Source organism: Apodemus sylvaticus, chromosome 6, assembly GCF_947179515.1.
Source record: "Apodemus sylvaticus chromosome 6, mApoSyl1.1, whole genome shotgun sequence".
Classification (NCBI taxonomy): Eukaryota; Metazoa; Chordata; class Mammalia; order Rodentia; family Muridae; genus Apodemus; species Apodemus sylvaticus.
The window spans coordinates 124150041-124177837 of record NC_067477.1 but is presented as its reverse complement, the minus strand read 5'-3'; the positions used below and the strand labels follow the sequence as shown (position 1 = coordinate 124177837).

The following is a 27797-nucleotide window of genomic DNA, read 5'->3' as shown; positions in this document are numbered from 1 at the left end:
TTCCCAGGGGGTAGAAGGAGGTATTAGTTCAAAGACTGGGAAGACCTTGCGAATGAAGTGGAATTTAATTTGAATCCTGTCTGCTGTGGTGGGGGTGTGGGTCTAGGAGGGGTCAGGTTTCTGTAGTACTCAAGCAGAAGGGAGCATAAGAAGGGGCCTGGGAATGCCTGCAAGCAAGGCTTTTTAATTGAGATACACAGCTTCATCCATCCATCCATCCATCCATCCATTCATCCTTTCATCCATTTATAATTACAGGTTGGCCACATTACATCTGCATACTAGGGGATACGAGTACCCACATTTTATGAAGCATAGGGAATAGTGAGACCAAGATTTAAAAAAACCCTAATGATGTCAAAGTATTATAAACAGTGTTGTGATGAGCAGATAAATAAGGAACTGCAGGGGAGCAGAAAGGTACACCTGAGACACCCGTAGGGGCTGAAGATGAAAAACACTTTAAAAGGAAGGAAATGGGATCCTTGGGGCAGATGCAGTCCAGTAAGTGTGGGGGTGGGGTGTGGAGGGAAACAGTAGATGGGAAGGGGCAGCTGTGGATGCAGAGTTCCAGAGCAGGAGAACACTGGGGGGAGCACCGATCAATCGGGCCGGAACAAAGACTGAGTGTGTGGCAGCGAAGGGGACAGGCATGGGTCACTGCCTATCTAACGCACAGGAAAGGAAGAGCTGTGAGAACGTGGCCCCCTCTGCAAATAATTTACAGCGGGACTCCAAATGACTTCCGTCTTCCTCACATCCTCAGTTCCATCGTTAGAGACACAATGGCCCTGGACCTCTCTTCAGCCGGATGCCCAAGTCAAAATTATGTTATTACTGCAATAGCCACCCTAAGGTTTCTGCTTCCCAGGCTCAGGGAAGCTTGGGGCTGATACCGGAGGCACCTAGCGCAACCTCTGCCACAATGTAAGATTTCTTCTAAGCACAGCTGGCAGGAAGCGGTCCAGATGGGGAGAAATGCAACCAGTGCCAGGAACTCAAGTTGGTCTCAAAAAGCAGCAGTGCTGAGCCTGCTTATCCATGAGGTTTAGCTGAGATTCCTTGTCTTCCTACAGCTGCAACACATTCCCCCCAGCAAGAGGGACTGGGAAAAAAGTCCCCCGGCCCTCCATCACACAAGAGGTGCCGCATCACACGTGTAAAAGTGACCTGAGACTTGACCCTGCCTTCACTCAAGGACAGGCTTGGCTTTGATTAATTAGGTTTTCTGATACAATGTAGTATCTTTTCATGGAGACCTTGCAGGGACATCTGTCCCTACTAGTATTGCTGCATTGGTTTTTTGCTGGTGACTGGCCATATCTATGGGTGCAGCCTCGCACAAATGCGGCACCCTGATGTCTCGGGGAGGTTGCTAGTATGTCAAAACACTGCCTTAACAAAACTCTTGCTGTCTCCTTCATGACAGTATAAAGGGCAATCCTGTTTCTGCAGAGAAAGGCTAAGACACTAACGACCCGACGTATTTTATCAGAGGCAAGAAGTATTTTATCAGAGGCAAGAAGAAACTCGAGGTATCTAGTCTGATGACTGCAACAGGAAAATTAACCATTGTTACCTCATCACCCTCAGGGGACTGGTAAATGTCTAGTAGTTCTCAACCTTCCTAATGCCAAGCCACTTTAATATAGGGTTCACATTGTGGTGACCCCTAACCATAAAATGATTTCATTGCTACTTCATAACTGTAACTTGGCTACTGTTATGAATTGTAACATAAATATCTGATATGCCAGACAGCTGGTGTGTGACTCGCCAAAGGGGTTGGGACCCACAGGTTGAGAATTGTTGGTCTAGGTAATTCGGTAAGGCACATTTCTGGGTATATCTGGGAGGTCTCTTCCAGAGAGGATTAAGTGGGGATGGCCTTGCCTTGAATGTGGATGGTGTTATTGAACTAGCTGGAGACCAATGGAAGAAAATGGAGAAAATCACCAAGTTCCCCTAGTGCAGGAATTCTTTCTTCTCTGCTTTCTGGCTGACTTGTGGTATGCTGCCCTGCCACACCTTCCCCCCATGATGGGGAAGCCTGAAACCTCTGAGCTCATGAGCCAAAATCAACCATGAGGACATGGTCACAGCACAGGACCCCAACACACACGTGTCTACTTTAACTATGGGCAATGGATACTCCTAGTTTATAGAACTGTTTCTATAACCATACCTGCTTGTGCAGTAGATCAGAATGCTAAAATGCCAAATGCCTGGCACTGGGACTAGAATGGAGATGAGGTTACAGACGGAGCTAAACGAGGAAGGGTTTCAGCTCATGGTGCCATATGTAGAACAAAGATGGTAAGAAATGAAATGTTACAAAGATGGCACAAGGGCTACAAAAGACTGGGGGGTGGGACAGCAACAACAAACAAGTGGGACGTGTATCCCGGGGAAGAGGACCCAGTTTCCCTGAAAGCAAAAGTACTGTTGGCTACTCTGCAGGTCATCAAACAGCAGAACCCAGGGCCCTCACGTTCTAGAGAAAACTCATTCTAGTCACTCAACGGATTTCCTATTACTAAGATTAAAATGACAGCAGCTTGTCCCCCACGAGCCAGAGGGGAAGGTGTCTGATACTTCAGCGTTACGAATTCAGACACCTCTTTGCCTCAGTGAGAAATGGGTCTGAGGAGATGCATGGCTCCTGGTGACCAGAGTCCCCCTCTGATGAGCTCTTTGAAGCCGGCACTGTTTCAGGAGACTGGGCACTTGGTTTAAATAGCCATGAGATCCTCTGCAAGGCACACAATGGCATAGACCTCACTATTGTGATCCTACATACTTTGCTTCCTTATCTATATACAGAGGGACTGCTTGCCTATCTACTTCAAATGCTCAACAGGCCCCCAAATGCTGAACAGCCTTAATCCTTAAGATTAATGGCTTAACCTCATGACACCTGGCTTTGATGTGAGGAGAGACATATGTAAATAGCAAGTATAGTAACAGTCCAGTGGTTTCTCCAGAGAAGTGGGCAAGGATTGCGTTTCCCAAGGGAAAACAGGCTGCAGGGCAGGCTTGAGATTCTGTACCTGGGACAGAGCTGGCAAAGAAAGAGAGGAAACCTGAACGGGGGCCGGACCAACCTTGCGGGCAGGGTGCAGCAGCCGTCCGCTGTGAGCCGCACTTGCGTTTCATAGCTGTCCAGGGGGCACACGGCCTGCTGGACAGGGGGGCACTCCACGGTGCTGCAGTCCACGCTGAAAACTGAAAGGGGCAAAGAGAGAAACACCGTTCATTGCGACATCTACTTGCATTCTGAATCCCCAAATGAAATACCAGGTCTTAACAAGTGTCCAAGGATCTCTCACTTCCCTGAAACCCAGGGCCCATCTAATGTTCTCCTTTCTATCAATGCTCCTCAACGGTGGTATGTCTCGAACAGAGGACCAGAGTTAGGATGAGAACAGAGAGAGACCATGTAGTTATTGGGATGGTGATGGACAGCAAGAAGTGCTTCTGACAGATCGGATCAAGAGATGGGCAAGGGATTGCTTTGCCTGAAGCATTTACCTAACAGTAAAACTAAAATTAAAAAAAAAAATAAGGAAAAAAAAACATTTTCAAAACTAATCGATCATTAGAAACTTGCAAAGAGGAAATCACTAGAATCTAGACCTAGTCACAGACTACATTAGAGACGCTGGCACAAGGGCGAGGCTGTTAGATAAACTATAGAGTGAGAAACAGCTGCGACATGACAAGAATTCCAATACTGGCAAGGAAGGTGAGCTAACAGTCAAGTGACACAGTGCATGCTTCGAAGCCAAGGAAGAAAACGGGGGCTGTTTCCTCGTAAAACATCTGCCATTTGGATGCACATATTTCTCCAAAAGGAATTAATTCTGTTTCGTGTATGAGTTGCTTCGAAATGTAAAACTTCCACGTGACAGACGCTTCTGCAAATGAGGCTTCTGATCATCTCTCGGGGTAGGACCACACTCTTCCCACAACAGCTCCATCAAACATTATTGGAAGAAAGTACAGAAGAAAGAAAAGGGTGGGGCAGTTGCCTTCAGGGAATTATCCCTCTGGTTCTCTGATTAGAGTCCTGAAGTGAGAAGTTACCCAAAGCATCAAGGTAAGAACGCTCATCTTAGTGGGTGTGGAGAGGCCCAGGACAGCTGGAGCAGGGCCCTGTTGCCCTCTGCTGCGCAGGAGCGAGGCTGCTCAGCCGGCTGGCGCATACCTGGTTTACACTCATAGAGGTCACAGCACTCTCCCGGCTTCCCTGAGGCTTTGGACACTAGAATGTTCAGGTATCCCGGCTGGCAGACTTTGCGCAGACAGCCCGCAGGGTCACACACGCAGCGGCTGGGGAGGGGACAGCACTCCCCAGGGGGAGCATAGCCCTCGATCAGAATGGAATCTTCAGGGCAGCGTGGAGAGAACCGCACTTCACAGCGGGCCTTGGAGCAATCTGGCTTCTCTTCTAAATGGGAGAGAAAGAATTTAGCTCATGCCCAGGGCAGTGTAGGGGGCACTTCTGTGGGAAGAACAGATTGTCCCAAGTCTATTTACTACCCCAAAGAGGAGGGCAGCGAAAGAAGTCTGGTGAGAATTTTCAGGCTAAGAGTAGCCAACCATGGGAATCTCTCCCCAAGATCTGCCCATGACACCAAAATACAGGCCCGAAGTTCCCTCACTCACTCAGGGGGAAGAACCAACATCCACTCCAAAGCCCAAGGGGAGGCAGAGGGAAGACCTCATGTGGCTCAGACTCAGGTCTGGACGAACTGTGGACCCAAGAGGCTTAAGGTTTCTTTTCCTGATCGTGATGTATGTTAAAAACCAAAACAGAGACATAAATAAAACCTGGCTACCCCAGGAACCGAAGACAATGCGGACGCTAATGAGCACGGAGAACTCCACATGAGCTGAGCTGAGCTGATTAAGATGTGTAATTCCATGATGTGTCAGCTTAACAAGACGGACAATGAGCCAAATTCCCCTGTAATTTTCCTACATGGCATGTCTCAGCAGAGGCTCACTGGATGCACCTCATTTTCCTTTCAATGTTACCTGCTGACCTACGGAGGCACCTCAGTTTCAGAGACAGAAAACCCAACAAGTGTAGGGTTGGGCAGCAGAGCCCTAGACTGCCCAGCCTCAGTCCTCTGGCCATCGTCTCGACTTCAACTTTTAAGAGACCTATACTAGGATAGGCCTCGAGGAAAAGACTGAGATGACCTAAGACCATATGACCTCAGACTGTGACCTTTGAATGAGGTCAGGGAAGATGGTACTGGAGCATAGACTTCCATAGCCTCTAATTGACTCTGCTGAACCGTGACCCAGAGATAGAATCACAGAGTAGGATTAGAGGCAAGATGTCCCTCAATACTGTAGATTAAAACAAAAACAAAAACAACCGGAGGCAGAAGACTTAAGCAACCTCCTAATCAGCAATAAAGCAAGAATGCAGGTATCCCACCTTACACCTACCTGGCTTTTCCCTGGTCTTCTACTTAGCTGACCATTTTCCTTGTTACTAACTACTTCCTGTCTAACTAAAACTAAAACACTCAGGAGGAGATCACCCACGCTTACAGTTCCTGGGAAACTCTCTCAGAAATATTTACCGAGCACCGAATGATTTAGTGGTTGGAGCATACAGGGGATGGGGAGGGAGAAATTGAGATTGATTCTTGCTCTCATGTGGTCTACAAGGCAGTAGAAGGTGATAGAAAAACCATCAATATTATCAATAGCAACAAAGCAAGGAGGCAGAAGAGAGTAAGAGAGCTAAAGGATGCTTAGGAGGAGGGGCAGCTACAAGGAGCAGATGGAGGAGCAGAGTGGGGTGTGAGCCAGAGAGATAGATACCCACAAGAACTCTCCATCCTGTCCCGCAACAGCAAGGCTTTGGGACTGCGTCACATTGGAGGAGAGAAGGGATGCGGGAAGAGGTGAGGAAGCCGTACCCTGTTTATACAGTGGGATCGTGCGTTGGACATGGAGATGGCACTGTTGGGAAGGTCACACGTCACTTGTTTCCTGTCACTTAACCTATGGCTGCTCCCTCCTTTTTCTGTTGGACAGAATGCTACTTTACCACAACTACACTTCAGGCAAGGACAACAGAAGTGTGTAAGCCACGCCCTCTCCTGCAACTGCTGCTTTCAAACCAACAGCCAATGAGCTCAAAGCTAGATAGAAAGTGAAACAGCATCTGGCCTAAGAGCACTAGGCATTCAATAACACACACACACACACACACACACACACACACACACACACACACACACCTTCTAACATCACTCCTAAGAAGTCTCTGAGTCATTATTTGCTCCATTTTATAGTTCATGAAATCAAGATTCAGGCAGGTCAAGCTAACAGTCTGGTGAACGGGCTGGGCTGGGCTGACTCTGGTCCATCTGGTTCATGAACCTCTGTCAGTCATAATGTGACTCCTGAGTGAAGAATGCTCGATGTTGGAGGTGTGCAACTTTGGCCTTATCCTTCTTCCCTCCTCCTGAGTTGATTTATCTGGGCTTAACTTCTCTCTTGACTAGAATTGTGGTTTCTGTTAAATCCCCACCCCTGAACTCTCTCTTACCTAGTCCTGTTTTTCTTCATGGCTTTATCTTGGGAACCTCAGAGCCTACAAAATCACGTGCCTGGGCCACACAGGAGTCAGTTCTACTCTCAAAACACCTAGTCTTACCCTTTCATAATATAATCCCTAGAACCATCTAGTGAAGAAACTACGAGTCAGGGAGCAGTCCCTGGCTGAGAAACTCTCCCTCCCTCTCTCCATCAGCATAGGGATCCTCAAAGTACTGAGGAGAAGGTTAACCTTGGTGATGGTCTTTGTACACCCAGCAGGCTGCTTACCTGGGAAATGCAAACACCAATTTATAATGAAGAAAAGGCCCAATTCTACTTGCACATGGCACTGAATCATTACGGTTGCTTATTTGTTATAATTGTCTTATTTGTTTCTTTGAGACAGGTTTGTTTCTCATGCAGCTCCAGTTGCCCTAAGCTATCTACGTAGCTGAGGCTGACTCTGAACTTCTGATCTTCCTATTCCTTCTTCTCAAGTGCTGGGATTATGATTAAGAACCTGTAAGGTGCATAGTTATGTCTCTAACTGAGTCCTAGCCAAACATTCTATTATATTTGTAGTCTCTGAAGGTTTGGTATATATCAACATCTTCCAACGCTCAAAAGTTGGTTACTTGATTCTTGATGCCCCTCAGCATTCTCAACATGGTCATTTCCAGAACTATGTCTGCACTTCAAGTCTGGAGAGACGCTGTACTTTTTGCAGCAGGCATAGGACCAGGCAAGCTAAGTAGACAGTGCTAACTGTAACTGAACACACGTGAATCAGGATTTTTAAATCTTGGACGTGTCCAAGAATGCTGAGAATGAAGGCTTAGTCTTACCACATGCTATTTCAACTTTTCTCAAGAGAATCCTACCGGTTTCCCCTTAACTAACACAATTAGTAGATGCTAAAACATCCTGGGAACAGTGTTCTTAGAAAACACTGTTTTAAATCATTCTGCTGACTACGCCTTAAGACTTTTAAACTTAAAAGCTCGAGTGTAGTAGTTGCTACTGTCCATTACCCCTCTACCCACTCTTCCTCTCCCTCCCCCTTCTCTTGCAAGTGCTGGCCCCGTCGGTCTTGGATAGTTACCAGGGCTCTTTCCACGGGGATGTTTGCACCCTACTGTGCAAGATTTTTTTATTTTTGTTCAGAGCCAGAGCCTCACTCCGTAGCCCTGGCTGTCCTGGAACTCACCACATAGACCAGGGTGGCCTTGAACTCAGAGAATTGCTTGCCTCTCCCTTTCAAATCCTGGGATTCAAGGTGTGTACCAACATGCCCAACTGCTGCAAAACCATTTTTAAAAGCACGGAGTTAACTATTCTTTGATGTTTACATCTACCTTTACCATAAAACTACCCTAAAAGGAAAGGGGGTAGATATCCTAGATATTACTCAGGTGTCCTGGCTCTTCTGGAATCGCCTTTACTACACTGTCTTTTAGATGAAGATAGAGAATTCATTTAAAATTCCAAATTCCCATCCAACCTACTGACAAGACTTACGCTGTGTGCTCATCTGGGCTTTTATGTTTGGGAATCTTTTTCTCTTTCAGATTCCTGTCAGTTTTCTGGAAGAATCTAAACATCAAACACTAAATTTACTTCCATTTCTCTCTTGTTTTCTTACACACACATAAAAATACGGCTTTAATATTGTAGCCAAATTCTACTTTGCATCTTAAAATTTCTTTGCATGCTTCTCAATCTGGCCAGTTTTGAAATAATTCAACATTGATTTCCTCTTTGAAGTTTTTCAGGTAAGTGTTGCAAAATTTCTGTGGCGCTAAGCTGCGGGAGGGGGTGGGGTGGGGAGTGGGGTGGGGGGTGGGGGAGTCTCCTTTTGTTTAAATTTACTGATATGTCACTAGAAACACATGCTATACAATGTTTTGCTTTTGTTAATTTCTTGAGGTTTTTTTTCCATTGCATACATGTGTGTATGGATGTAGTCTTGTGGGCAATTTTAAAAACTTGCGTGTTAGAAAGGAACATATACTCTCTATTGAATACAGACAGACTTTAGATCACCCGTGTCTCATACTTTTGGTCTGATTTCTGCAAGCTCTCCCAGGAGCCAGTGACTTCCCACAAGCTCCACTGTTTACCATCTCTCTTCAGAGCTGTGCTGTTAATAAGATGACTAGCTGGGACAAGTCTTATACTGAGTTGGTAAACTGTGAAATGATGCTTTCAAAGCGTTGGGATTGGTAAAACCTACAGATACTTCCTTATCTTATAACTGTTAAAAGCTGCTTTATTCCCCCTCGTTCAACAGATCACCGAAAGATCTCTGTGTGCTCAGTACCCCGCACAGCCCTCACTCCCTGTGTTACCATGGCATCAGCAACTGTTGGTTTGGCCCCTTCTCTCTGAGTCTGCTTCAAGTACGTAAGTTCTCTTGGAAATCTTTATTTATTCTTCTACATCTCTCCTGTTCGTTTTTCATTAAAAAAAGAAAAGAAAAAAGAAAAAAAAGAAAGCCATAGCCACATCGACAATTTCCCATAAATGAGAAAGGCATTACTTTGGAAGTTTCATTTTTTTTTTTATCTATTTGAAAAGATGTCCTTCAATACTCTTGCCCAAAAGCATTTAACAAATCTATATATAGTACTTAAAACTAATTAGCAAGCTTTTATGTCTGGTTGCCATGGTAACACTGCAACTGGCATCTTATTAAAAAAAAAAAGGCCCCAGATATAGAGAGACTAAAGTAGCAATATGGTCCACAACAAAAGTAATTAAAGAAAGATAAATTAGTTTCACCATATTAGTAATCTTCCTTTGAGGACTGATATGGTTATCTAGTATAAACTGATGTAATAATGCAAATGTAATTATGCAAAGTGTTATTCAAACCTAATCACTTAAACCTCCTTGACAAGACAGTGGTTGCTTCTAGGCCTTTGCCAGGACAGGATACCAGCAGAGAAAGTAAAACGGAAACTCAAAGCAGGCAAATGCATTTCAGAGTTTTGTTTGAAGCTAGGTTTTAAGTAAAAGGAAAATAAACAGCTACTAGATGGTGAGAGGGAAAACAATAAACTTAAGAAGTCATACAACGAGATTCTTGTTATCCCTGTGTATTTTGTTGAGGTCCATCTGATAGTGAAGCCTTTCTTCTACTTCAAAATCCATTGACATGGTCACTTTACATAGCTGCGGGATGCTACACGCCAGTCAAGGCAAAGCAGGCAACACAATGCGGACAAGTAAAACTTAGAGAGTCTTCTGCAGAGTCAGTGTTGCTGGGTCAGCCTCCAGCACTAACCCTGATTCTATCTGCCTGTGAAGAGCAAACCCATCAGGTACACCTCACTCTGACACATCTTTGGAAGCTCCAATTACTTCTAGGATAACTCAAAGGACTCCAGATTTGGATTCTTTGGATCCTACACAATTCAGTAAGAACACAGAGTATAAAGCCAGAGGCAAAGGGCCTACTACACTTGTTTGCCCCAGATCTCACCGTGGTGTACCTTACACTCTGCAGACTGGGAAGAATCTGTGATATTGACCTTGGCTATCATAGGGGTCCTCAGCTACTTGATAGGTTCTGTGATCACAGACTAGTCTATAAAGTCCTCTGCATCTGTCTTTCATTCATTCATTCAGCTGACAAACATTAACTGAATGACTTGAACAGGGAAGGAGCAAAGTCCTTGCTTTCTGGGATTTATAGCTCCAGAGGAGAGAGGCATTCAGACAAATGGCTTCTCAGCATAGTGCCAGGCGGCAATAAAGGCTTTGAAGTATAATCAATAAGGAAGAGAAAGCAGGGTGTGGTGGCACATGCCTCTGATTCCAGCACTCAGAAGATAGACAGAGTGGGGATACCACAAGTTTGAGGCCAGCCTGGTCTTCACAGTGAGTTCTAGGTCAGCCTGGTCTTCACAGTGAGTTCTAGGACGGCCTGGTCTTCACAGTGAGTTCTAGGTCAGCCTGGTCCACACAGTGAGTTCTAGGACAGCCTGGTCTACACAGTGAGTTCTAGGTCAGCCTGGTCCACACAGTGAGTTCTAGGACAGCCTGGTCTACACAGTGAGTTCTAGGTCAGCCTGGTCCACACAGTGAGTTCTAGGACAGCTAAGGAATATATGGTGAAAGCTGAGAGGAGCATATAAATACACATAGTGGACATACGAATACACATAGTAGCCAAGAATGTTCCAGCACCAGGAAACATTAAGAAAAAACAAATAAACAAAAACCTCTAAAGCAAGTTAGAGCTGACTCTAGGAATATACACTTCGGAGTTATGAAGAAGAAATCTAAGCTGAGGTATAATTAACACGTAGAGAAGACCAATAAAACCTCACAATGCAAACACTGATGGGTAATATTTCTTATTAAGAATTCAGTTGCCAAAGTCATGCTAGAGAAACAGGGAAAAAATCTCTCCTAATTGAGGGCCTCCTGCATGTAAGGCCTTCTGGTACACATTTCAACTGGCCTATGTGCTTCTCAGTGAAAAAGAAAGAGTTTACATTTTCATCTCTACCCTGTGGATGACAAGTCAGACCCAGGGAAGCCAAGACCTGTGGCTGGGGACACATTAGGAGTGGCTAGGCTGCCAAAGTCCACAATTTTCCCTCTAGCTACTCCATAAACCTGAAAGCATGAGTTCCCTATTCGGCCTGCCCAGGACTCGTATGTTTAGTCCAAGGCTATGTTTTTGCTCAAATGTACCACCCATCATGATGTCGCAGTGGTAAGGAATGCACTGTCTCTGGTGAGGCCTCATGGCTGCACTGTAAGCTGTCTGTCCTGTTTCATTTGCTCCGAGCCAGAGAGACAGCATTGGGGTAATGCTTCCCTGCATGCAGTGAGAGTCTGTTCTGACAACTTCTATAACAAATGCGATGCATACGCTGTCCCTAGGTTTTTCAGTTTAGAGGTTGACTCCTTTAAAAGCTACACTGGTGAATTCTTTTCATTCACATTCCATGATTTTATCAGAACCTTTTTTGGCAGGCTTTGCTGTGAAGACTTGTTCTACACAATCATAACCCCAAGGGGCGAAAATTAGGCTTTTGTTGACACAGTCCCAGAAATACTTCATATTTCAGCTCCTTCAGAGACACCCACTGTACTTTCCCAGCTCTTTCTTTTACTCTAGGGTTGAGTTTTAACAGCAGCAGAACCTATGTTGGGGCCACTTATTAAAGATGCCATATTAAAGTATTTTCAATTGCCTAATAAAATTCCTGTGTCACAGTATAACATAACTCAGCCCGAATACAAAGGAGAAGGTAGTAAGGTATCTACATAACTACAGCCTGTAATAGTTTAATTCAGTGGTTCTAAACCCTGGCTGCACATTAAAATCACTTACAAAGCTTTTAAAAACACCACTGTCCAGAAAGCAACCTCACACCAATTAGATCTGAATGCTGGGAAGAAGACGGGCCATGTGTATTTATTTCAACAGCTCCCAGGCAAGTCTGTTGGGTCACTCAGGTTAAGAAACACTCCCCTACCCCTTAAGCAAACTGAAAATCCTTACAAGCACATTCACTATGGATACAGAGTTTGACCAAGGGAGTCTTCCAAACACTCAAGGCAAACCACAGTGCTAAAGGGCCAACCGACTGGCTAGCTCAGAGCTCTGATTTGTATATTACACGTCAATACATGTCTAGGCTCCCTTGGACCACACAGCTTTCCTAACCCACGATGATGCTGACCTGCTGGAGACTACAGACTGGTTACTCCAAGGGTGGCCCCTGGGTCAGCAGCTGCGGCATTGGTACGAAGTGGGAGGAGTGGGATTGCTGGGAACACATTAGCTGGGAGTGTGGTACTGCTGAGTCTCCCTCTGTACTTCAGCAGCAGGACTTAGGAAAGTCTAAGATAGGCCAACCTGGGCTGGCACTTTTCACTGAGCTCAGAGCTAACACGACCAGCATATCCTAGGCATCTGCCAGAAATGAAAATCCTGAGGTCCACATCTGATGTAAAGAATCAGTAACTCTGAGGACGAGGCCAAGGAATCTGGGTCTGACAAATTCCACAAGGAATTCACTGGAATAGTCACTCGCCCCTTTGCCTCCTATCAGAATTTCCTGGGAACCCAAATCTGAAGGCTCAGTGTACAAGTGTCCTACTCCAGAAATTCAAAATTTTCAAAAGACTCCCAAGGCAATGAAAACGTGTGGTCTCGGATGCTGCCAGCATACCTGTGCCCACCCATGGTCCACAATCCCAGGACATTCAAAGCTGTCTTAGTTTGTAGAAAATATGACCCACCAGCCTCCTCTGGAATCTTGTTTGAAGAGATCAGAGCTACCAGAAACCTGAAATCAGATTTTGACTGTGGGCGGCAGGCTTGGGGTAATAGTGAAGAGGCAGACCTCAAATGTGAACTGTGTGCGTTCTACTCGACTTTAAGCACAATTTACATGTGCAGTAGAATTCTGAGTGCAGAGAAACTTCATTGCATCATCTGCTAATTCATACCAAGAAAATATATTCAATTTACTGCCAGGCGGATTTGCCATTCAAACAATTATAGTTACATATTCATACACCATAATGAATTCCAAAATGTTACAATCTGTCTTTAAAAAAAAACTCTAGCAATAAGATAAGGCCTAAAGATAAATTAGAATAAAGGTTGGTTTAAAAATGATTCCTTCCACCTAATAAAGTCACCTTCTGTAAATACCTCATCTCTGTTTGTCATGTGCCACACCCCTCCCCCACAAAGGAATTGTAACTTTCAGGAGGTAGGGCGGATGACTCCTGAGGAAAGTCTAAATGAACTAAACTCATAGTCCGTTCAGCAGCATCTTAAGAACACTCTTCCTAACAGCTTGAAAATGTCAAGGAGGTGTAAACATTAGAGACAAAGAGCTCTCAGGATGCCTTCTACCAGGAGGCTACATCCATTCCGGAACACAAACAGAAATCTCGATTTTTGCAGCAGCATTCTGCAACTCTGGTTGCCTTCCATTGTTCAAGTCCTCCAGGACTGGCTGCTCTAACTTAGTTCTTTCTTAAGATGATAACAATACAAACAACAGATCTTAAATATGCGAGAAGGAAGAGTCTGGTATTCTTCAACTGTAAAATGTAGGGTTGGGACCTGTGTGTGTTTTCCATGAGCACACTCTATCCAAAGTGCTTGGCCGCTGCTCATTCAAGAAGACCAATAGATGCTTGCTGAATGACAGGGCAGCCAATCACAGTCTTCCAGAATGATAAGATGTGTCAACACTCTGAAGTTTTACAACAGAAAATGTGAAAACACACACACACAGACAGAGACACAGACAGATACACAGATACACACACACACACACACACACACACACAGGGAAGGAGAACATCAAATTGAAGGTCTTAATCAGTAATATTATCAAGAAGTTCCTTGGTCTCAGATATATGAACTTTTGAAACACCTTGGAAAGTTCTTTAAAGAATGTTTACAGTTACCCAAGACCTCCAGAGTTGTGCCACGTGACATCTTTTACCCAAAAATTCAAGGAGGAATCAAACCTCAGGGATAAGGGACAGGTAGGGGCAACAAAGAACACGCTGTTGCTATTCTGTCTCCACTGACGACAGCAGCAGAAAAGAAGGAACAGCAGGCTGTTTAACTGTTCAACTGGTAGTTCTCACGAAGGTTCACACATGCTGGAAACAGCCATGTGGTTAAAATTATAAATAGATGTTTGGAAAAATATTTTGGCCATTTTTTTCCTGCCTCCTCCTCTCTTTCTCTTTTTAACTTCCACCTCATGGAATATAATCTGTTTGTTTGAACCATTTATTTGACACTGAACACAGATTATTTTTAGCTCCTTTTAACCCATTTTATTTATTTATTTATTTATTTATTTATTTATTTATTTATTTATTTAGGAGTCAGTATAGCAACCAAAGCTTAAGAAGTGAGAACTGAGTTCAAATCTTGGTTTTCTGTAACTAGTTGTGCCATCTTCAGCAAATGTTTCTGGGTTGGGGTTTCCTTAGGGTTGTTATCAGCAAGATAAAGGAGGCTGCAAGAAACCTTGTGCCTGGTGCATCTCAGTGCTCAGCAGTCAGCAGCATACGCGCGCGCACACACGCACACACGCGCACACACACACACACACACACACACACACACACACACACACACACACAGCTATATAGACTACCCCATCTGGAGATCCATCCCATATACAGTTACCAAATCCAGACACTATTGTGGATGCCAACAAGTGCATGCTGACAGGAAAAAAATCCTCTGCTTCCCTATATAAAATTGCACCATTTTAGAAGCTCTGAACACTCATATGTTAAGATGAGAAATCCTATTCTTTTTTCTAAATTTTTATTAGATATTTTCTTTATTTACATTTCTAATGTTATCCCCTTTCCACATTTCCCCTCCAAAAATACCCTATCTAATCCTCCCTCCCCCTGCTCCTTAGCCCGCCCACCCCTGCTTCCCTGTCCTGGCATCCCCTACACTGGGCAATGAGCCTTCTCAGGACCAAGGGCCTCTCCTCCCTTTGATGTCCAACAAATCCATTCTCTGCTATGCGTGTGACTAGAGCCATGGGTCCCTCCATGTGTACTCTTTGATTGGTGGTTTAGTCACTGGGAACTCTGGGGTGGTTCATATTGTTGTTCCTCTTCTGGGTCTGCAAACCCCTTCAGCTCCTTGGGACCTTTTTCTAGCTTCTCTATTTGGGACCCTGTGCTTAGTACAATGGTTGGCTAAGAGCATTCACCTCTGTATTTGTCAGGCACTGGCAGAGCCTCTCAGGAGACAGCTATATAGACTGCCCCACCTGGGGATCCATCCCATATTCAGTTACCAAACAGGCCTATTGTGGATGCCAACAAGTGCTTGCTGATAGGAGAAATCCTATTCTATAAGACGGACTTGAAGAGTGAGAGAATATGTATTATTTCATATTATTTGGAACAGAGTATCTACATACATGCCCTACAACATGGGTTCTCAACCTATGGGTCATGACCGCTTTGGGAGTTGAATGACCCTTTCCCAGGGATTGCCTAAGACCTTTGGGAAACAGACATTAACATCGTGATTCATAACACTAGCAACAGTAGTTACGAAAGAGCAACAAAAATAATTCTATGGCTGGGACTCACCATAGCCTGAGGAGCTGTGCTAAATGGTCATAGCATTAGGGAGGTTGAGATCCATGGCTGTAGAGGCCTTGCGCCTTCCCCTTAGTTGTTTTAAGTCTACTGCCTAATAGGATATCTCAGAAGACAGACCTGGTCATTAACATTACTGGTATTGATTATGTTCAGGTTGATTATGAAACATAGACCCAACACTCCCTACATAACACAGAATGTTTTGGTCATCTTAGCTTGCCAAATGCTGCTCCTGTTTTATCCACTCCTTTAAAATGCATTAATTTGAAGGAGGTATAAATAACTCCATCTATGGAGAGAGAAGCGCCTCATACAGGTAGTCCACTGAACATTCTAGGTATGTTGATGGCCCTGTTTACAAAGACGTTAAGACACCAAGTATTCCTAATAACGAGAAAGGCTGACAGCATTTATATACTGACACACGGTGGTCTCGATCTCTTGACACAGCCTCAATTGTGTGTCGTGACTCTTTCTCTGAGGCTTTTCTACCCTTCTGGGCTGTTTCTTCAGCTCCAGCACAGACTACTTCTTAATCAGACTGACACTTGGGACAAGCCCCTGAGCTGGCCCCACATTTCTATGGCGTCTTTGTGTTCTTTGTGTACCCACGGCATAAACGCTTGTCCACAGTGACCGCCAAGAGGGCACCAGGGGACTACAAGTATGTGGACTGCAGCTGAGCAAAGGGGTGTGTTGACTTTCTACCCTGAACTACAACGTGACCTGGAGCAAAAACAAAAATACAGAGATGTGTATTTTTTTCCCAGAAATGATAATTATAGTACTGCAAACTTCAACTACCAAAATGGAAAAGGCACTTCAAAAAATAATTTATTAAATAGGCACTTACATTCAAGGTAGCCCTTACATGGAAGTATACTTTATTTTTCTCTTTGTAACCATTAAAGGGCTAGGCTCCTGGCTCAAAGCTATCTTTCAGAGTAGGGGGAGGGGCTCAGTGGGGAGACAGTCCTCTAACTGATCACAGTGAATGTGCTCCTAAGCATCCTTTTCCATTTAAAACATATGGATGACTAAGGAATCACAGCTTGTACATCCATCTGACGCAACATGTCTGAGGAATGTGAAGTCTGAAACACTCCTGGTACTGAACAGAGGAGGTGTGGCCCTTCAGGAAGAACCCGATCACCCTGGTCTATTTAAGTCTGCCTTGCTTGGTCCTTCCATTTGAGCCAATCTCCTTCTGAACTAAGGGCTCTCTCATCAGGGTAAGTGGGATGTAATTCTCACTGTGCTGGTTTTTAGAACTTACCGGTTCTCACACAGGACTATGTCAGAAGGCGTTCTGAATCTCAGTCCAGAGTGACTGATGGGTTGGTCTGCAAAAGGGCCGGAGGAGGACTGTGGCTAGCAAATTGGCAGGTTCCTTTGCAGGTACTGTGCTTGGGCGTATCTGCCAGAAGACATTAGCCTCGTAGACCGTGCCTTCCTCCCTCTAAGGAAAAGTGCTCTCTTTGTCTTGCCTGCCTGTTTGCCTCTTCAACAGCTGTAGAGGGAACTGGATCTAGGTATTAAAGGACATGCTTGGTGGACCGCGCTGGGTCCCGTTGCATCTCATACTCTTCGAAATTGAACAGCATCCTGTTTTCTTCCTGATGAAACCACTCCTACAGAAGAACAGTGCAGATGACAAACTAGCTCAAGGCTGCTGCTACAGTGTGTGCTGCACACAGCTCCAATGTCCTCAGTCTCCCAAATGCGCCGAAGGACACCCCCACACAAATCTAGGAAGAATGAACTTAAAACACAAGGTGATCTATAATGAACTAAAAGGCTTACTTACAAATTCACACTTCAAGAGGTGAGGATTTGTACTAAGTTTCCAGGGCTTTGACACTGACAATTAACTTCACAAAAGCTATGAGAAACTAGTTTCGTGAACTGCTAGGAACCTAAATTCCTTGGACCTTTTTGCTTCTCAACAACTACTGTGTAGCCCTAGTCTATATAGTATTCTAAACTGTAGCAAGGTGGAGTAGTTTTAGGTAGCAAGATTTGAAAAGTTGTTACATGATTACTGCTGCTATCTTTATAGAATCACTTTGGCACATGTCCTCATCAACTTGCAAAAGAGTGTGGGGAAGGTTGTTTTTATTCTGGGCGGCCAAACCTCTAGTTACCATTTTTCATTTCTGTAAGGAAATAAGAATAGACACATGGATACCAGCAGGATCAAGCAACAAGTCCCAACAGATATTTATCATTTGGACAGCACATGTATCTTGTCCTTGTTTTGTCTGAGACACTGGCTGTCCTGAAACTTACTATAGAGACCAGGCTGGCCTCCAACTCACAGAGATCTGCTTGCCTCTGCCTCCCTGGGACTGGGATTAAAGCGTGCATACCACCAAACTAGGTTTACCTTGCACTTTTAAGAGCAAAAGTAAGCAAAGCATTTTGAAGAAACACTCAAGAAACACCCGAGCTGAATATAAGCACTACATCTATTTGTTAAAGGTACTTGGAAGAGCCATCTCTTCTCACTGACTTTAAAATCCTTGCTAACCAACTACCACGGAAGATGCCGCAGTAAATTGGGTATTTTCACAAAAGTGATGGTGAACAGGGAAAACTTGTCATCAGTGGGCCTAGATTTCTTTTGCAATACTCTATAAATCAGGATTTGAGAAATCAATGTAATCCCATGATTAAGTATGAAAAAGAGGTGTGCTGGAGATACAAAGATTTAGTTACGGGAGAATGGATGAATTACTGTTTGTGAATAAAGACGTGGGGATGGTTCTGTCTGTCCTTGGGACTTCATTGCCAACACAAAGCTATTCTTCGTCAGAAATTCTTAGATATTTATGAAGAAAACAGTGGCTTAAAAAAGTTAATGACATACCAAAAGGTCACTCAGCTAATGGCCTAGAGCCAAGTCCCATGGGGAATCCTGCCCTGATTCCTACCATGACCCAGTAATTCATCATTACCCTGAGCTCCTTAGCCTTCAGTCTGTAAGCTAGCATCTTCCCCAACAGTTATTCAAATCTCTCATATAAAACTCAAGATCACTTAGAATCTAGTTTAAACATGACAGTTAAAACTCCTTTGTCATTAAGCCAGACAAACATACAAACTGAGCCACAACAAAAATGGCACTTTAAGAAGGGGGTGTGGCTGAGGAAAGGGCTAGACATGGCCGGTTGAGGTGCAGTCCACTGGTCAGCTCTCAGGCTGCTCACTCAGCAGAGCTTCCGCCTATGAGGCTCACGAACAACAAAAGGTCAGGAATGCAAAGGCAGGCAGGCAGGCAGGCCTGATGAGATGGGACCCTGGGATGATCTTTCTGGAAACTCAAGGCCAAGGAAGAAAGCCTGTGGTCTCCTCAGAACTTTCTCTGCAGTTACCCGATTCCCAGAGCATTTAGAGCTCTGGTACCTTCCCTTAGCCCCTCAGAAGAGAAAGCCTGGGCAGAGTCAAGCTTATGACTAGATAAGATGCTATGATTCGCTGGGCTTCCTCAGAATTCAAGATGGTAGAAGGACTGGTACAAAGCCAGGAATCTGCTCCCGGGGTCTTGGCGGGGTGCAGGTCCCACCTCTGCATGTCTGTGCAGAGGCCCATCCTTGCTTGCTCCTAGGAGTTAGGCAACACCGCTCTAATCTTGTTCTGCTCCTGGATTTTGAGGTCAGCCCATGCTCATCTCCTTGAGAGGGCTGAAAAACTATCTTGACACTAAGCAAATGCTTATGATATGCAAATCATATCATATATCATATGACAAGCAAATAGCCTATCATTTATGGCTCTACACAGATCTATGGTCTAGGTAAATGAAGGAACCAACGCCAGCCTTCCTCTTCTATATCCTACCCCCTTGTCTCTTCTGTCTGCTCTTCCTTTCCCTATAACTGTTATTTCCTTCATTTATAGCTGCTCTCATTCTTGGGGATATTATATTTTAAAATCTAGGTTTCATGTCACCTTTGTTTATCCTCTGTCCCCATAGTAACTGTGAAGAGAAAAATCCGCCAGGAAGAGGGCAAGTACTAGAGAGAGAGGCTTTGGAGAAAAGGGAAATGGATGAGGAGAGAGGTCAGGAATGAGGAGAAGTGGTGAGGGACATAGAGGACGAGAAGGAGCAGCAGGGAGGAGAAAGGCAGAGGAGGGATTGGGGTAATCAGGAGGCCTCCAGGCAAGGGGGGAGACAATCCCAGGAGGTTTCTTTTGGATGCTCGGAGCTTAGTGGTGTAGTGTGTGAATTTCTATCCTAAGTGGTTTTTAATAACAGACTTAGAAGCTACCTTTTCCCCCTGACTCACTGCCCAGTGTCAAGAGCTCCAGGATTTACACCACCATTTCTCTGACTCCTGGTTCTGCTTGGAGAGGGCAGAGTTTTCAGGCTTCTCTGTGCAGTACGCTTCCTCCTTCGGTGGCTAACATGTGAATCCCATTGGCCAGACACTCCTCTTGGAAACATGCACAATGCTTGATACACATGATTCTTAGCATATACTGGGGATGGATGGGATTTTTTTTCTGGCTTCAAAAGCTTACGAGAGATTTGAGATCTGTCAAATGGCCCTCAAGACTAATGGCTGAATTTAAAAACAACAACAACAACAACAACAACAACAACAACAAACAGCTCATGTGATTGCTGGGCACCCTTGAATAGGCAATGGCACCGTGAGAGACTCGAGATTTCCAACCAGGGGAAGTCCCATGGTTACTTCTTGAGTGGACTAATTGCTACACCATACCACAGACTACAACTGCCCCAGAGAGCAGGATTCCATGCTGGCCAGTGTGCTCTGCAGGCATTTCCAGAAACGGCTCTTCTTGGATTGTTATACATACATTTCAGTGACTCAAGCTACTGCCAAACACAAGCAGAGCAGTATTTTAATTAGTCCCAGATTTCAGTTATCAGAATAAAGGAAAAACCCAAAACCGAATCACTTTCTAGGACACCGTTGTTCCTCCTCACCCTCAATAGCAGCTCTCCACGCTGTCTATTTCATCAAGAAAAACCTTTGACCAGTTCTTGACTTCCTATGTGTGTGATAATGAGCTAAAAACAACTGGGCTGTTGGCTTGTCACTGGGTAAATGCTCCACTCCTGCACAGCTGCTTTGGAGCACATCTGATTCAAATTACAAATTACTACACTCATGGATCTCCCGGGTCACTGTGTCATGAATAACTGAATTTGTGAGTGCTAAATCAATGAACAGCGAGGGTCCACTGTGCTGTTTTCTGTGCAATAAATTTTGAATAAATCACGGTTGTTCATCTTCTGTCATAACCTACTGCCTAACTACCATACCCACTACCCAATTAGAAATGCAACCAGAAGGCTCCACCTCACCAGGAGAGAATGTTGGCTCTAATACTGTATCACTAGTAAGCCTCCTTTAAAAATTATTATCACATTTATTTATACGGGTGTGTGGGCACATGCCAGGGGCTTGTCGGGGTTGTATGACAACTTGAGGGAGCTGGTTCTGTCCGTCTACCCTGTCTGAGCCAGACATGGCCACAAACTGCCTTACCATCTCATGGCCATAAGCCTCCTTTTGAGTTAGAGATGGCTTACCAATTAGCAATGCCAAGGGCACGGAGTCCTTAATTAGCTCATTGTAAAGAAATAAAATTATGAAGAAAACGATCTTTCATATTAAAAAATAACTTAGATTAACGTGTAGTCGTGACTTATTACGAATAAGACATCCAAGATTGACCTGCCAGAAATTACATGTAAAGCTGATGGAGTTGTTCAATTAACTTTAAAGTAATGGATACATCAAATATTTGCCTTTCTCGGCATTCCTAATTCAATAGCTTATGAAAAATGCCCAGAGCTCCACTCCTGACACTGACTGAATGAGTTTCTCCAACAGTTATGCTCTCTCGGGTTCGTCTACTCTCTAGCTGACATTTTTTGAGGCCTGAGGCCGCAGCCACAGTGACAGTCTTAGGTGTGCTCATCACAGCCCTTCCTCATCCCCACTCAGCCCACTGGCCAGACTACCATCCTGCCTAACATTTATGGACCATGGAGACATTCTACCTAGGTGTTCTGAGGGATCTGGGATGGGGAACATAGATGGCCCCTAACTGCAAGAGATTGCTGGTCTTCACCAAGCAAAAGCCATTTCCCCTGCAAAATCTCTCTTCGTTTCTGTTCATTCATTACTTACGTAATGTCCATTCATTACTTCTAGCCCCTTCCCATGGACTCTGCATCTATTTTAAGATGCACACATCACATCATTATTTATAGTTACATCACCAAAACCCATGACTAAAGTGATGCATTTCCATGAAGCTGGGAGTTGAGTCTAAGACCTGTGTTTCTGTGATATTTCACCTCTAGACTCTAGGCACTGGAGCATAGCATAATCAGCTGCTACAGCCCTTAGAACCCTCTTTCTCTCCTCCTTCCCCAGCTTCCATTAGTTTACCCTCTGGCTTTGGCTCTTCCTTTCTGCAAATAATGGAGTGTCTGACTATGCCTAGCCCCGAGAGTCAGGACAATTTCCTAGCCTTTGTTTCCAAGAAAGGTCTCATTTTCATTCTCTGTGTCTGTCCGTCTGTCCTCTGCTGTGTTCTCGTCCTCTGCTGTGTTCTCCTCCTCCGCTTCCCCTTCTCTCCGTACATGTTTACGGGGACACATGTGTGCCATTTCATATGCGTGGAGGGGGGGGGGTAGAGGGGGAGGTCAAAGGACAGCATGGGTGCCGGTCCTCACCCTCCACCTTTTGTAGCGCTGCTGTGGGAGCTCCTTGGGATTCTCTGGTCTCCGTCTCACATCTCACTGCAGGAGCTCTGGGATTACAGATGCATGCCACCACGCCCAGCTTTATGTGAGTTCTGGGGGATCTGAACTCGGGTCCACTTAATCCACCGAGCCATCTCCCTGGGCCCCGAGAAGTTTCTTAACTAACACCTGGCATGCAAAAATATCCATCGGTGGTTGCAGTTATCACTAACTGTTGACTTCCAATTACTTAGGAAAGGTTAAAAATATTTTTTAAAATCAGAGAACCACATCAACAATATAAATTCTAAAGACTCAAATGGTGGTATTTCAAAATTCAAGGGGGAGGGGAAGAATCACATAATTTAGTGCAATAATGAGCCAACATTGGTCTAAAGCACTAAAATGCATACTAAATTCACAAAGCCTCCTCTCCTAGCTACACAATAATCTTGCTAAGTCTGGACTTGTAAACAGCTGCATACTTGCTAGCATTACAGCTGGGTACTTGCTAGCATTACAGCTGGGTACTTGTTGGCACTACCACTGGGTACTTGCTAATATTACAGTTGGGTACTTGTTTGAACAACATCTGAGTACGTGTTAGTACTCTCTTACTCTAGAAACGTCTGTACACAATGAGTTCAACATTACTACAGCACTGCACTGCAACCATATTGACTTTGCCAACAAAGGAATGTTATAAAATTGACACAAGGCTTAACCAGCCAAAGAGAGGGTGTGTCTCAAATACAATCGACTCCGAGGACTTTACATGGGTTTCCTGGTGTAGCCTAGTTATTTTAAATAGTTAAAAGCATCCTCTCCCGGAAGTCGAATGCGACCATGTGGCGTAAGAACAGGGCGGTGCTTATGGTTTCTAATATGCCACTATTTACCTCAAATACAAGGAAATATTTAAAAACTAGTTCTGCAAACAAACTGCTCCAAGGCAGCTGTCATTTCAGAATCAATGCACAGTGCATGGAAGTGAATTCTAAGGTATATGCAAGCCTGACTGAAACAAGAGGCTCTCACGGAGTATAAGAAGTCTCCAGAATGAAAGCAATTCCCTTCTTCCTCACCCACCCTATATCTCGTTTCCACCACATCTATTCCTCTGTACTTGGAGGCCTGCCTCTAAGAGGGATAATGTTCCCATCTCCAGTTTTTGGGTTGACTTATTTAAGGAGACCGAGGGAGCATGATAACAGGGCTGTAGTTAAGTAACAACCGTCAGCGTCAGGACCTATTCTGCCTCAGCAGTAACACACCCAGTAACAAAGAACCACTTCCAAGGTATGACATGAGGTGTCTGACATCACAGAAACACAGTGGGCATCAGTAAACTTGGGTCCCTAATTCATGAGGCTGAAGCTGTCTTCTGTCTTTCTCTTTTTCCTTCTTTCTCTCTTCTCCCACTGCCTCTATTTTTCCCCCATACAGGGGTTCTCTGTGTAGCCCTAGCTGTCCTGGACCTTGTTCAGGCTGGTTGAGAGAACTCATGGAGATCCACCTGCCTCTGCCTCCTGAGTGCTGGGATTAAAGGCATATGCCAACACTGCCCGGCTATAAAGCTGACTTCCACCATATAGCTCTACAAAAATTCATCTGAGGAATCACATCACTCACAAAACCTCAGCATCTTAAACACCTCCTACAATCATTCTCTGCTCTCACAATGATCCTCCTCCTCAAAATGGCGACCAAGTAGCTAAATGAAGGGCGCATATGCAATATAGTAGCCAAGTAAGTTCAGACTCAACATTGGCAACAACTGACAGGAAAAACTCAGACCAAACACCTATGCAAACCCAGCTGTCTTGGCTACTGAGTATTTTCATCAGCACTTAAAACTTCAGTTACACAGAGGGTAATGATTACCTTTGCAGCTTCTATTGATAGGAACTTTTAAAAGGAATAGCATATGGCACCTTTGCCCCAGCACTCCACTAACATCCACATTAAAGGCTGAGAGGGATTAAAGTATTCTAAAGTTATTTTAAATCAGCTAATATTAATTACGGGTAGTGTATAACATATAATAACAAACTAAAAGGACAAAGCTCCTAAGAAGCATCATGGAATTTCTGCATTCAAACCACACTGCTCCCTAGTAGCCTTGGGTGGGGGCAGGGCAGGGCCACCTATGCCCAACGCTTTCCTCTAATGCCCCTCTGACATTTTCTTTTATAGTAGCTCGTGAGCTGTACCATAAACATCACTCTTGGTGCCTAACAGGTTGAACTTAGGTCTCAGCAAAAATACAATTCCCCAAAGTGCTTACCTATGTTATTAAAGCAGGAATGACTCCGTATGCCTTCTGGCGCTTTCCCAAAACAAAACTCAACTTCCAAAGGCATTCAAAAGGAAAGCGCTACGAACATTAAGGACAACATCGACCATGGCAGACGACTAAAAGACAGAAAAAGGAGAAGACAGATGGGGGGGGGGGAAGGGGAGGAGAGAGAGGGGGAGGGAGAGCGGGAGGGAGGATCCAGTACAGGAAGCACTCCTTCCAGACAGGGCAGCCCCATGGTTGTAGTCTCTGTCAGCCAGAGTACAGACTGAAATGTCCTCTCAAGACTGATCCCCACAGCAGTCAGTGCAGCCCTTGGAAGGCGGAGCTTCATGGAACGCTCTGTTATATTGACTGTTATATTGAGTTGATGTCTCCGAATGGGATTCCATGACCCTGGTCCTTCTTCTCTTTGCTACCTCGCCCTGAGGGCTTCACCATGCAGGCGGCCTGATACGTTCGTTGTACGGGACACAGGGTCAAACTGGAAACCACAAAATTCCTAGTCAACCCTTTTCTCTTTATAAGCTGATGCTCTTGGTTATCTTGACATAGCAGTGGAATGCTAATACTGTCTGAGAATCTCAGTGCGATGCACAGTTTATATTTGCTATGCATTATTTCTGCCAGCCATTGATTCCCTGCAAACCTCCTGAAATATTAGTGCCTTCTGATTGACTCACCGGAGGAAAGAAAAAACAGGCCTAAATAAGAAAACTAAAAGTGTGATATACTTCTAGTTACCACAAGACCACACAAAACAACACACACACACATACACACACACAAAATGGATTTTGAAAAATAAATCCATCAAGAAACATGTCTGATCCATGGGGCTTAATTTTTGAATAGTTCTTAGCCAGAGTAAATAATAAACAGCACAGGTTATTAAACTTTTTACCAATGTTCAAATACTTCCTCACAGCTCCCCTTAAATGCATATTATTTTCCAAAAGAAAATTAATTAGGAAAGACAAACCATGACTGTGCAAAAGATATTTACATTTTTTAAAAAGAATTCTTTGGAATATGGTTCTGTGTTAGTTTTATCTGGATAAGAATACAAGCACTGCCATGCAATGAGTGATTATGATTTTTGGCTTTAATGTAATAGAATGCTATGTGGCTCGAAGGAGCAATAGACTGTATGACAACACTAGCTTTTAGAATGCTATGCCCATGAAGAGCCCTCTCAGCAGATCACTTAGCGGCCAGTCTCAGCTTCTGACAGAGGCCTCATAAGCTTCCAGATCCCGAGGGGCCTCCATGGGAGTGGGGGTGGGGTGGACAACACAGGCTGCAGGGACTCGTGTCAGGAAACATTGTCAACAACAGGCGCAGAAGTCTCTTTGTTAGGGTTTCTGTTTTTGTGAACAGAAAGCAACTTGGGAGTGAGAGGACCCATTTCACCTTACAACCTGCAGTCCATCATTGGGGAAGCCAAGGTAGAAGTCAAGGTGGTAACTGATGCAGAGGCGGTGCAGGAATGCTACTTAAAGGAATCCTTCCTCAGCCTGCCACCCTCACAGAGCACACAGGAGTAACCAGCTCAGGGGTGACTCTGTCCAAACTGAACAGTGCGCTCCCACAGCAAACCATTGATCAAGAGAATGCTCCACAGGCTTGTCCTCAGACCAGTCGAGTGGGAGCATATTTGAGGTTCCCTCTTCAAAAGCGACCCAGATTTGTGTCAAATTGGCATAAAACTAGCCAGTGCAGGGTGGTGCTGTCCCTGGCTCTCAGCAAACAGCTGAGCATTAGATGTACAAGTACTTGGAAATTCCTAAGAAATCACATTTCTCCAAGGACATTTCAGATCTGGTACTGCAAGAGGAAAGGGTCTTGGTATTCTTTCAGTCTCTATCAGTACCTACCTATCTGTCATGGTATACTCTGAGTGGTCTGAACTGCTGAAGCTACAAAGGAACAGACTGCGTCACATGCATGGAATCCAGAGAAAGGTTACTTGGGGTGGGGGGGTGGGGGGGCGCTCTATCTTGTCCTGGCTGTAAACCCTTCAATGGGAAGTTCCTTCACCCCTTGAACTTACTACATAATGTTCTTGTATTAAATAAAAGAATCCACATAACACGCCTGCTGACTTCTGGTATATGATAAGTATGCTCTAGAAGTCAGTTATTATTAGAACCTTTGCAACCTCAGAAATGAGATTTGTTTTTGCTTACTCATTTTCAAAAACGAAAATATGTACAGGTGCTGGATATCTAACCCAGAGCCTCGGGAATGCCAATTGAGATATCTCTCACAGAGTTATCCTTCCAGTGGATGATTTATTTTAAAATAAATGAACAAAAGTAATACGGTTTGTTAATAGGCAAGGGCAGCTCAACCACGGAAGGCTCTAGGAGAGAGGGAAACGGGTGTAGGAAGAAGTCAGAAAATCAGATAAATAGATGTGAAGCTGGCTCAACAGATAGGAAATAGTAAGAGAAACAGGAAGTGAGAACAGAAGCGATGGAATGATTAAAAGGAGCACAGAACTGAGTGAGATCTGCACCATACAGGGTAAACAGAAAGATAAAACAACCAGACTCTAATATTACTGATTTGGTATTAATACAAATTGTTTTCACGGCTTTGTGTATGTGTATTCCATGCGTGTACGTGTGTACGTGTTGGGTACTCACACATGCACATGTATGCTTGTAGAGGCCAGAGGTCAACCTCGAGTTGTTTTTTGAGACAAGGTCTCTCTTTGGCTTAGGGTACACTGATTAAGTCAGGCTGTGTGGTCAGGGAGGCCCAGTGGTCCCTGTGTTTGTCTCAGCCACCAGTAGGATTAAAAGCATGCAGCACAATACTTTCTATTTAGATCCCGGAGGCTGAACTCAGTCATGTGCCCACGTTTCTACAGCAAGCACATAACCAACTAAGCTAGCTCCCTAGCCCTTCCCTCGACCCAGGGATGCTAGGCATGTGCACACAGCAGCCACATCAGAACAGCTCAAAATTCCCTTTACTTATTTAGGCGTGCTTTATATTCAAATGGTTGGCTCCAGAAAAAAAACAAAGAAACAAACAAAAAACACGAAACATTAT

General features: G+C 44.4%; 1 protein-coding gene across 1 annotated transcript in view; it reads right to left on the bottom strand.

The window, feature by feature from the left end:
• Positions 1–27797, bottom strand: part of Crim1 (cysteine rich transmembrane BMP regulator 1) — a 175774-nt gene that overhangs the window by 88589 nt on the left and 59388 nt on the right. The window contains exons 3-4 of the mRNA XM_052186388.1: positions 4208–4450; positions 3105–3225 (exon numbers count right to left, since the gene is read on the bottom strand). Coding sequence (XP_052042348.1) covers positions 3105–3225; positions 4208–4450 — 364 coding nt within the window. The remainder of the gene's footprint in view (positions 1–3104; positions 3226–4207; positions 4451–27797) is intronic.